General features: G+C 38.4%; 1 protein-coding gene across 6 annotated transcripts in view; it reads right to left on the reverse strand.

The window, feature by feature from the left end:
* Positions 1–1,068: 1,068 nt before the first annotated feature.
* Positions 1,069–12,187, reverse strand: part of DDX6 (DEAD-box helicase 6) — a 34,360-nt gene continuing 23,241 nt past the window's right edge. For 5 of the 6 annotated variants that reach the window (XM_030838600.2, XM_030838607.2, XM_030838615.2 and 2 more), the window contains exons 10-14: positions 11,229–11,345; positions 8,019–8,082; positions 7,100–7,201; positions 6,412–6,618; positions 1,069–5,408 (exon numbers count right to left, since the gene is read on the reverse strand). In XM_030838600.2, the coding sequence (XP_030694460.1) occupies positions 6,443–6,618; positions 7,100–7,201; positions 8,019–8,082; positions 11,229–11,345 (459 nt within the window). In that variant the 3' untranslated portion in view covers positions 1,069–5,408; positions 6,412–6,442. The remainder of the gene's footprint in view (positions 5,409–6,411; positions 6,619–7,099; positions 7,202–8,018; positions 8,083–11,228; positions 11,346–12,187) is intronic. The other variant, XM_070046200.1, reaches the window with a different exon arrangement.

A 12,187-nucleotide genomic window follows, 5' to 3' on the forward strand; every position in this document is an offset into this window, starting at 1 on the left:
AATATTTATGTGGTTCATACAGGTCAATCTCTGGAGACAGTAAAGTGAGGGAGGGTGGGACAAATCCAGAGGCAGAGAGATAGCCGTACGCCGTTCCGCGATTAGATTAACAGGATAATGGAAATGCACCTAATGAACTAGGAACAAACTGCCCACACAGCATCTACAAGAAAAATTGATCTTCGGCCAGACTGTACACATCCATTCTTTGCTCCTTAGATGAAAAGGTTGATGGCATGTCTCCCTACATTTCTTCAGTGTATTGTAGTGAAAGAACTGAATTTACAGATTTCTCGACTGCTGTAGCTTCCTGTATTTTGAAATCAGGTAATGAGTCCTCCTATTTTGTTCTTTTCCAAAACTGTTATGGCGGCTTGCCTTTCCATATGAATTTTAGAATTATCTTGTGGCTATCTTGTCAAAAAGCTTGCTGGGACTGGAAGGAAATACTCTGAACCTACAGATGAAACTGGGGAACTGACAAAAATAGAGGTGTCATATTCATGGATTGGAAGACTATGTCTTCAGGCCTGATTTCTCTCATCAGCAATTTTGCAGTTTTCAGCATACATGTCTGGAACATTATTTTGTTATACTGAAGTATTTCTTTTGGGGTGGGGGGCGAGGATGCTGTATCCAGCTTTGTGTCTGGATTTCTCCAATTATTTAGGTCTTCTGATTTCTTTCATTAGTATTTCTCAGTCTCAGAATACAAATTCCATTCATATCGTTAATTCCTAAGTAATTTCTGTTCAACTTTCTAAAATATCTGAACAATTCTAGGAGGTGACTGACTACTAGCAGTCCCCCGGGCATACTGTGGACCAACATCTCTCTCCTTTCCAACTGATTATCTGTTCTGTGTTTAGGCTATGAAAACAGAGTGAAATGCAAACGGTGGGACAATGAATAAGGCTGGACAAAGGTGCTCACATAATTTATTCAGAGGAGTAGTGCTGAGAATCTTACTGCTTTACCAGAATGTGAGTTATGTAAGTAAAAATGATTTCAAAGGCAAGTATTCCTAAACCGCAGAGCCTGATGCTAAAGACACACCACACACACATCTGAAGTTCCAGTGGGCTTTTATTGTGATAAAGTAACAAAAATCAAGATTTTATCAACCAGCTTTTAACTTTATAAACTCAGCAGACGCTCTGGTCCATATATGTGTACATACAACATAACACATTCCAACAAAAACAGCCCCACTGGAACATCTGCCAATTAACAGAAAGCCAATTTTCCCTTTCCCCGAATGTTTTCAAAATTGAGTTCCCACTGTTCACTTCTCAGTGGAACTGGTCCCTTGTGGCTAGGGACATTAAATTCTATCCCATTTTGTACTAAACAAAAAATTTTTTTCAAGTTTTAATTTTGTTTCAAAAAAGGGACTAGCGACTTGGTTTTCTCCAGGGACCCTCCCTCACAACCACTGGGTAAAGTACAGCAGCCTGTACCTTAGCAACCCAACCCTACCCCTCCCTCCCCCCCGCCCAGTATTGTCTACTGGAGAATTTAAACACACTTCTGTTGGAATCTGTCAGCTACGGAGGGGCAGAATCCAGGTGCCAGGCTAGCGCCCTCTTACCTCATGAACTGTTACAACCTTTGGACACTGAACTCTTTACCCCAAAGATGAGTTTTTAGATCAGAAAGGAGAGTGGGTTTTCTTTGGAAGTTTTAAAAAACTACCTTTAAGGATATAAAGTACAACTATAAGCTCACCAAAGTCCACTTAAATTCACCAAAGTTGACTGACGTCAGCTCCCACAAGGCCAATAATTTTGCTTGACAAAGGTTATTTTGCCAGAAAATGATTCCACAATAACAGCTTAAGAGACACAGAACGCTGAAAAAGGAGCAAATTAAAATAACATGGCTTAATTCCCAAGAACTTATTTCATCCTTTTGTTACTCATCTATAAGGTCAGGAGTGTGACTAAAGGCAGTTACTGATGAGGTTATGAGCTTCCAAAGTGTTTCTAAATCCTTAGTGCAGATACCCTCCCTTTTGGGGCAAAGTAACCTCCCTCCCACCCCTATTAAAAAAAAAAAAAAAATCAAGTGATCAGAATGAGATGTTTTGATTCCAACAATTTACACTCAAGGCTTTGTGCTGGGTTGTCTGGTTCTAACCCAAGCATGATGGTCTCTAACACAAAGCTCATGGCAAAGGAAAGATGCTCCCATCTCATTCTGAAAACAAATATTGATAACCAGTTGCCTCCCCCCTCCCCCCAGTCTTTGGGGCCAACCCATATTATGATGCTGGGACCAACTTGAAAATAATTTAGAGATTATATTTAGGTTTCTCTCTCCCTTCTTCCCATGGAAGATCATTTTAGAATAAATTTATTCCATTCCATTACTAAGGGAAAAGGCAAGAAAGTTTCTCCATCGGAATGTAAGGAAAAGAGGAGGACAGAGGCAGCAAGCTGTGTAACAGTCCACAACCCATTACACAACTATATAACCACTGGTTAAACCAGGTGCTGAATGTAATTTAAATATTAAAAATTGGGCAAATAGTTTTCATCCAAATGAACCAGTGGAAAAATATTATCATTACTTAATATAAACACCCAATACTGCAAGGAACACAAAAACAACTTCCAATAGTAACAATGCTCCTTATTGTAAGGGCGATTAAAAAAAAAAAAAAAAAAGACTAGGCTTTGACCTAGTCCTTTGAGCATCTTTCCATTTAACAATTCCTATTCAAGAGACAAGCACCAAAACTGGACAGCTGCCTCTACAAGACTGTGTCCAATAGTGGTGTCCCAGATAGTTTTAAGTGCCACTCCTCATCAGAGGCTGTACTTCAGTAATACTTTCAATTTAAAGTCTGTGCTTTTAGAGGGACCCACAGGCATGTGGCACCAGGCAGAGCACAGTCTGAGGATGGCAAAAAAGACTGCGCTGCTTAGTCACCCACACACTCTAGCGAGACACAAAACTTCATTTATGAGCATTCCTTTTCTTCTATAATGAATGATTCCTCTTATCTCGCCAGAGGTGGGGGAGAAAGAGAGCTGCATCAGTACAAGGGCAAGATTTTTGGTCAAAAGTTGATGCCTTTTAAATTCCCTCCCCCCACCCCTCCCCGGAAAAAGGTTACTTCCTTAAGTAGGCCTTGTATTTAGTAACCAACATTGGCTGGATAGACACATGTGGCTTGGCTACCAGATAAATGGGTTATTCTTTTTGGGGTTTGTACTGTGCAGCTCTTGCTACAGTTTTTAAGGAGTTAGGGCTATGTCTGATCAGGAGGCATCTGCAGGATTTTGATCCTCAAGGAATTCTGGGTGTCACAATTTTGCTTAGAACTAGGCAGAGTCAAAAAGCCACTCTGAATAACTGATTTCTTTTTCCAGATGAGTTAAGCATGAAAGTTTATGCAGGACACATCTTGCAATATTTTAGGGTTTTGGAAAACAGTGGCATATGGAAATCAACTTTTTTTAATTTTATTTTTTCCTTTTTTTAAAAAAAAATCCTAGATGCCTCCTAATTGACCTAGTACACTGGGTTAAAAGGGAATTAAAAACATTAAAAAAAAAGTTCACTGGTTTTGCTTCATCTCACTCCTTTTGCCTGGAGATCAGGCCAAACATCAAGCATGTTGGGAGGGGCACAATTTAAAGCAACACTATTGACTGTAACGCATTTGCCAGCAATTTACAATGCAAAATGACAGATAATTCTTGTCACAAAGCAAGAGGGTGGCAAGCAGCTTTCTGTAGCATCAAAGTTAACAGCTCTCAGGGGTTGCCCATTCCTGCAAGTTTATGTATCAAGGTGGGCAGAGGGCAATACACTTACACAGTACAGGAGAAGATCCACAGAAAGTAAGCCCCAGAACTGCTAATGTCACCACAGCTGGTACTGGCTAATATTCTGAAATGCAAATCCACGCTTTATACATATACTGCTCAAAGAAACTGCCACTCAATCAAACTGCCACACTGCAAGGCAAATTATTCTTTGTCCCCTTTTGCTGAGCTTGAAGTGTTTCTCAAACTTTTAAAAAGGGGGAAGAAACATTATCAGAGAGTGTGTCTCAAAAATAACATCTTGAATTACAGGTTTCTGAAGCTTCCTTGCTCTCTCTGTCAGGCCTCCTCCAAAGGTACTATATGAGACAAAGTGTGGCAGCAGTGATCCCAGACTTCTGGGTCCCTTTTCCAACAGAGGATGTCCCTGTAGAGGTCTGTTCTCTACAGTAAGAAGCCAAAGTACTTTTTTAGAATTTAGTGTTGCGGAAAACTGAGCCCCTCTCATCTTTAGCTGCTCCCATAATCAATCTAATCCCCTTAATCCCAGCAACCTTCATCCAAAAAAAAAAAAAAATATATATATATATATATATGTATATATATATATGAACCCAGAAAAAAACCTATTTACAAAGTTTATACAAGTATACACACCCAATTTTCTATGGGACACGCTTTGCCACAGAGGAAAGAGGGTCAAAGGCTCTGACAACGTCTACACATCAAGTGCCATAACTGCTAATGGAGGTGTATGTAAACCAGTCTTTAGTGTTCTGCTATAGAGCACAAAAGGCTTGTCATATGGCTCCTGCAATGATAGACTGCTCTTTCCTTTGGGAGCGATGATGTTGCATCTACTCAGCCCAGAAGAAATTTTTACTTGGGATTGTTTTTTTTTTTTAAATACATGTATTTACAGTGCGGATGAACTGCAGTTGCATATCAACTCCTCCACATAAAGAAAAAGAAAATGGTGTTTAACATTACTAATACGTTTCATCTTCCAGCCCTGGGCTTGAGTATCGGGTAGAAAGGGAAGAGAGAGACTTCAACTTGAAACCAAAACGGAAAGACAAAAATTTTAAAAAGAAAGAAGAAAGAAAAAAAACAATACTACTGTTGATTCCTTGGGCTGTGTCTAAAAGATGATATTCTGAATGGTCTCATAGCATAAGGCACTTTGCACAAATAAGTAATAAGCTCTTCAGGCTTAAAAAACGGATGAGTAACCAGGGAGAAGTTGAAATGCACTCAAGAGTCAGCTGTTGGAGAATTTTGAAATCGCAGACAAGCTTGTGTTCATCAAGATTCTTCTCTTTTTAGGGTTTCTCCCCTTCTCTTCTTTCTCCTCCTTCCTTGTCCCCCTTCCCCAGAAAACATTTTTAAAAAACCAGCAGTTAGTGCAACTAATGTTCAGTCAGCACACAGTGCAAACAAGTGGAACAAAAAAGGTAAATTCCTTTTTAGCTTTTTTCTCTTCACCAATTAAAAAAAAGAAAAAATGTCTGAGCTCTTTTAAGTCTTCATAGTTCCAAAATAAAAGAAGATGAAAAACCCACAAAGAGAAGAGCATCCCCCCAAAATCGATGTGTCACAGATCCAAACGAGCCTTCTGTAGTTTGTCAAAACCTAAAGAAAAAAGAAGCCTAAAATTAATGCCATGAAAGCAATACGAACTAGGATACATAGGTGTTCACAATCCCCATCCCACTGCTCTCTATAACAGCTTCTACTGAGCCTGTCTGCCTACTATAGAATTCACTCAGGATTAAGGAATTTCTGCTATGTATCCCAGAGACAGAATGAAACCCTGAAAGTTCTGGTAACAGGCAGCAGTCTCTATGACAATTAAAAAAAAAAAATTTTTTTTAAACCGTACAGGAACTCAACAGCCTACCAATGTATTAGCAAACATGGGCTAGTTTTATATTTGTCCAAGGGTTTTGTGTTTGACATTTAAATTAGGATAAAAAGGTTAAAGTGAAGAGAGTAATTTGAAAAACCTAAAAATAGTAACAGGTAGAATGTTCACTGCTGATTTGGAAACTAACAGCTCTCAAATTAAATCAGTTTCCTTAGAGGAATGTAGGCTGTTTTAGGGGTTTTTCCCTATGTTAAGCCTTGTTTTAAGCATTTCTACCAGAGCCCAACAGTCACCAAAAGATGAGAAACCATCTGCAGGAAACCAGAGTGGGCATTTAAAATAAGACAGTTATCATCATAACCTGATTACACCTTTAGCAATAAAATTTTACAGGTAATTTAACATAATTTATTAAGGTTCCCATTAGAAATTAAGAGTGAACACTAACAGAGATGACCGAGTGATAAAGAGCAAAAATATTTTCATATTCAAAATCGCTAAGATTCTTTTTTGTTTCCATTATTTTAGAAGTCTGAATTTGTCTTAAGTACTGCTCACGTACTACATTACTTAGGAAGACTATATTCAAGTGAACCGCATTTATAGATTCGCCAATAAGATCACAACTACAACTTCAAGATACTTCCTGTTTACTGTCATTTATGCCAAGAGGTATTTCATCCTTTACTGCTAATTATATATCGTGGAACATCAACTTTCCCCCAGGAAAGAGGACCTTGATTTCCCTTCTTTAAGCATTATGCTCACTTTGCTATTTTGTCGGGTACACACATGCTTGTTAAGGTTTCTCATCTTCTACAGGCTCGCTGTGGTATTCTGCCACATACAGGCTCTTGTCAATGTTACTCGGGATAGGTTTGATTTCTGTTCCCAGCTGCTCCTCAATACTTTTCAGGTTGAAGCGATCATCATATGTGATCAAGTTGATGGCTAAGCCAAGATGACCAAAGCGACCTAACAAAAACCAATTTTAATTAATGAAACAGTTAAACATGGGAATCAATGTGCAAGCACTAGTCTATAAGTGGCAAATCCATACAGGATGTATGTTTTGGTTCGGTGCCCTTCTGAGTATATGAACTCACACACACGTTACAACGTCAGGTTTCACAGCCTCAAGTAGCACTGCTATTTTACCTTTGCCAAATGAAAAAACGGGTGCTCATTTCTGTCAAAAATTGCCAGAATATACATACTAAACAGTACAGTTAGAGAAGTGAGCTTCTCATTTGTGAATCTTAAATTAAGCATAAAGTTATTTTAACTTTTTAAAATAAGTGTTCTGGAAGAGTTGGAAATTAATTTGATATATCAAACAACTAAATTAGTTTTAATTCACTGTTCTAACTGCTACCACACTCTACAAAGGAACAAAATTTAGTGATTAAACTTCTCAAACAACCTCCACAAAGAACATCTCCTTCCTTTTCCTCACCTGATCTTCCAATACGATGGAGATAGGTCTCTGCCAGCTTTGGGAAGTCAAAGTTTATTACCACATTCACAGCTTGTATATCAATACCTCGGGTAAACAAATCTTAAAAAAAAACCAAAAACACAAAACTCCATTATATCCTTCAATTTGGTGCCATAATACTCTTTAACATGTATTTCTAATGTAACCTAAGCTTCATTCACTTCATCAGTAATTCAAAAGCATTTGCAAATTACTGGCATTATCTGTCATGCACATTACCATAAGCAGCTTTCTGCTCAACAAGTTACCTTTTCCCAGTCCTGTAACAAAGTTTTAAAAAAATGGTCTAAGGTGACTGTGCAAATCAAGGATGACTGATAAGCTATATACTCATAAATGAGTCTCAGGAGTGTAATTTTCTTCAGTCTATTTTTGAGTATTTAATCCAAGGTTAACAGAGAAAATTATTTTTAAAAATTTTGTTGTGTAACGTAGAATACTTCTAAAAAGACATAATCCTCTAGCAGTAATTATTTATGCTTCGTTTAGAATTCATTCATCCCCTTCTGCTAAATGATTTATAAGAGGCCTGAGGTAAGCTAATATGCAAGGCTATCCCTTCTAATTCTTTTCTAGTCCCACAATTATTATGCTAATTTAGACTTTGAAAAATACAGGTAGGGGGCTTCCCTGGTGGCGCAGTGGTTGAGAGTCTGCCTGCCGATGCAGGGGACAAGGGTTCATGCCTTGGTACGGGAAGATCCCACATGCCACGGAGCGGCTGGGCCCGTGAGCCATGGCCGCTGAGCCTGCGCGTCCAGAGCCTGTGCTCCGCGACGGGAGAGGCCACAACAGTGAGAGGCCCGCGTACCGCAAAACAAAACAAAACAAAACAAAAACAATACAAAACTATGTGTAAACGAAACAAAATACTTACCAGTGCAAACAAGATTGCGGCATAAGCCATTTCGGAAATCATGAAATACACGATTCCGATGTTCCTAGGAACAAAGTAACGCATTTGATTTGATTAAAACTCACACAAGCCCCCAAACTGCCATGATTTTTTTCTCCTACCCAAAGTTCTTTATACCCAAATTATTTTTTACATGAGTGAGAAAGGAGCCAAATTCAATACACATAAATTAAAAACAAAAGGTGAAAATAATTAACCATAAACTAGTTTCCCATGGGAATAAATATGAATACATATGTATATGCTGCTTATTATCTCAATTCTTAAAGGTATTTTTCGGGCTTCCCTGGTGGCGCAGTGGTTGAGAGTCCACCAGCCGATGCAGGGGATGCGGGTTCGTGCCCCGGTCGGGGAGGATCCCACATGCTGCAGAGCGGCTGGGCCCGTGAGCCATGGCCGCTAAGCCTGTGCTCCGCAACCGGAGAGGCCCGCGTACCGCAAAAAAAAAAGGTATTTTTCTTTTTTGCTGGAGTGGATTTTTAGTGATAATTTTCACCATACTTCTAAAATATTTCAAACAAAAGATGCCAAAAGTTTGGCTTGACCAAAACATCTACTATTTACCTTTTCAGTTATTATATACAAAAGCTAAAAATAACTACTTTCCAATTAAAAAACAAGAATGAAAACATACACTGACTCTAGCAAAAGCAATAAATCTAGCATCTGGTAAACATTTTTTCAACACAATGTTCTTCCATTCTGAAATACTCTCTTCAATTTAATACATTCATTTCCTGTGACAATTTTAATATTAGGGGCCTACAAGAAGGTATCTGATCCATGACACTAAGCTTCTTTGAAAACCATATGTGAGTTGATTAAGTTCTTAACCCGTTAGCCTACAGAAACTGCTTTCTTATGAAATTTCACAACGTCAGCACAAACACAAAATGTTGTCTTGTTATAGTTTTGAATTTATTTTCTGTTGAATTAAGTTCTGAAATATAGATTGCATCCTTTTCTACAGGCAAATAGTAAAAACAGATGTACCTGAGGAGGTACACAGAAAAATCAGAACCTTCTGCAATGATGGAAATGTTCTGTATCTGTACTTTCCAAAACTGTGACTGCTAGTCACATGTAATACGGCACTTCAAACGTGGTGTGACTGAAGAACTAAATTTTATTTTTTTAACATCTTTATTGGAGTATAATTGCTTTACATATCCCCTCCCTCTTGCATCTCCCTCCCACCCTCCCTATCCCACCCCTCTAGGTGGTCACAAAGCACAAGCTGATCTCCCTGTGCTATGCGGCTGCTTCCCACTAGCTAGCTATTTTACATTTGGTAGTGTATATGTCAGTGCTACTCCCTCATTTCATCTCAGCTTACCCTTCGCCCTCCCCATGTCCTAGAGTCCATTCTCTACGTCTAGGTCTTTATTCCTGTCCTGCCCCTAGGTTCTCCAGAATCATTTTTTTTTCTTTTAGATTCCATATATATGTGTTAGCATACGGTATTTTTCTCTTTCTGACTTACTTCACTCTGTATGACAGACTCTCAGTCCATCCACCTCACTACAAATAACTCAATTCCGTTTCTTTTTATGGCTGAGTAATATTCCATTGTATATATGTGCCACATCTTCTTTATCCATTCACTTAGGGTGCTTCCATCTCCCGGATATTGTAAATAGTGCTGCAATGAACACTGTGGTGCATGATTCTTTTTGAATTATGGTTTCCTCACGGTATATACCCAGTAGTAGGATTGCTGGGTCATATGGTACTTCTATTTTTAGTTTCTTAAGGAACCTCTACACTGTTCTCCATAGTGGCTGTATCCATTTAAATTCCCACCAACAGTGCAAGAGGGTTCCTTTTCTCCACACCCTCTCCAGCATTTATTGTTTGCAGATTTTTTGATGATGGTCATTCTGACTGGTGTGAGGTGATACCTCATTGTGGTTTTGGTTTGCATTTCTCTAATGATAAGTGATGTTGAGCATCCTTTCATGTGTTGTTGACCATCTGTATTACTTCTTTGGAGAAATGTCTATTTAGGTCTTCTGCCCATTTTTGGATTGGGTTTTCGTGTTTTTTGCTATTGAGCTGCATGAGCTGCTTGTATATTTTGGAGATTAATCCTTTGTCAGTTCCTTCGTTTGCAAATATTTTCTCCCATTCTGAGGGTTGTCTTTTCATCTTCTTTATGGTTCCCTTTGCTGTGCAAAAGCTTTTAAGTTTCATTAGATCCCATTTATTTATTTTTATTTCCATTTCTCTAGGAGGTGGGTCAAAAAGGATCTTGCTGTGATTTATGTCATAGAGTGTTCTGCCTATGTTTTCCTCTAAGAATTTTATAGTGTCTGGCCTTACATTTAGGTCTTTAATCCATTTTGAGTTTATTTTTGTGTACGGTGTTAGGAAGTGTTCTAATTTCATTCTTTTACATGTAGCTGTCCAGTTTTCCCAGCATCACTCATTGAGGAGGCTGTCTTTTCTCCACTGTATATTCTTGCCTCCTTTATCAAAGATAAGGTGACCATATGTGAGTGGGTTTATCTGTGGGCTTTCTATACTGCTCCATTGATCTATATTTCTGTTTTTGTGCCAGTCCCATACTGTCTTGATTACTGTAGCTTTGCAGTATAGTCTGAAGTCAGGGAGCCTGATTCCTCCAGCTCAGTTTTTCTTTCTCAAGATTGCTTTGGCTATTCGGGGTCTTTTGTGTTTCCATACAAATTGTGAAATTTTTTGTTCTAGTTCTGTGAAAAATGCCATTGGTAGTTTGACAGGGATTGTACTGAATCTAAATTTTAAATATTGTTTAATTTTCACTTATTTATTTAAATTTTAACTCTTTTAAATTGCCACCTGTGGCTAGTGATTACTGTATTAAATACTAGCCCAAATCTAAGAATATGGGGAAGGAAGGGAATAAAATCTCACATTTCTATTATGCTTGGCAACTTACAAACTACTCATTCATACATAATCTCAATCTTCCTGACAACCTTGTGAGGTAAGGATGTGTACTATTAACCCTGTTTGTAGTTAGAAAACCTAACCTCAGAGAGGTTAAAATGAATGGTCCTTTGCCTGCTAAGGAATAATTTATTCTTAAACTCACGGCATTTGGAAGAGCATTAAAACAAAACAAAATCCAAGAAATACTAAGAAAAAGGTTTTTAAAAAAATCTATGCAAGTTCAAGTTTTATACTCACCTGCCTCATTTTAGCATGGATATAGAAGCAAGAATAACCCAGTTGAGAAATCTTCTTGGCTAGCAATTCAACTCTCTGAGAGGAGTTACAGAAAATGATCGACTGGTTTATCTGAAGCTGAGCACAGGGGGAAAACAAAACAAAAGATGACGTAAGGAAGGAAAACAAAAACCTTCATTAACTTTGCCAAATCTTGAAAATATCATCTAAGACTCAGAATCTCATAATATAAGAGAGATGCAAAACTGTAAAAATTTTAAGTACTATTTCATTTACATAGCAGTTGAAGATAATTTTTATTGTAGAGTAAGTTTTATTGTAGCAGAGTATTTTTCATAAGGGCTGCATAATTGCCAACAGGAGTAAAACACAATTCTCATTACTTGAGGTAGTTATGTTCTATACAGTTACTGGAAACACTGAATTACTGAATATAGGACCACTGCTTCCAGGGGAAATACAGGGTTAGGTTCCTGTGAGGAACACTTAACTTCTTCATCAACGGGCCAACAGATAACCTTGTTTTATGTGTGTTACTGATTTTATTTTTTTTGGCCCTGCCACACAGCTTGCAGGATCCTAGTTCCCTGACCAGGGATTGAACCCATGCCCTCTGCAGTGGAGGCGTGGAGTCCTAACCACTGGACCACCAAGGAATTTGGTTTAAACAGTGTTACTGTTTAAAGACACCTTATTTACTCATGGCCCACAGTTCTGTAACTCATGCCTTTATGAAGTTTATCTAATACATTATCTCTGCAAGGCACATCAGTCTTCTTGTACTTAGGAGCGCTGGACAACACTTCTGCACTATGGCTAGGGGCCATTTAAAAGAGTGAAATCAACAGAAAAGCACAGAAATGTGGGAAATGTGGCACTAAATAGACGGTGAAAAGGGTGCTCATTTATAGTATGAGCTGAAACAAGAAAGCAGGGGGAAACCGCACGAGGTCTCAAAT

The sequence above is a fragment of the Globicephala melas genome, chromosome 8 (assembly GCF_963455315.2).
Source record: "Globicephala melas chromosome 8, mGloMel1.2, whole genome shotgun sequence".
In the NCBI taxonomy this organism is placed as follows: Eukaryota; Metazoa; Chordata; class Mammalia; order Artiodactyla; family Delphinidae; genus Globicephala; species Globicephala melas.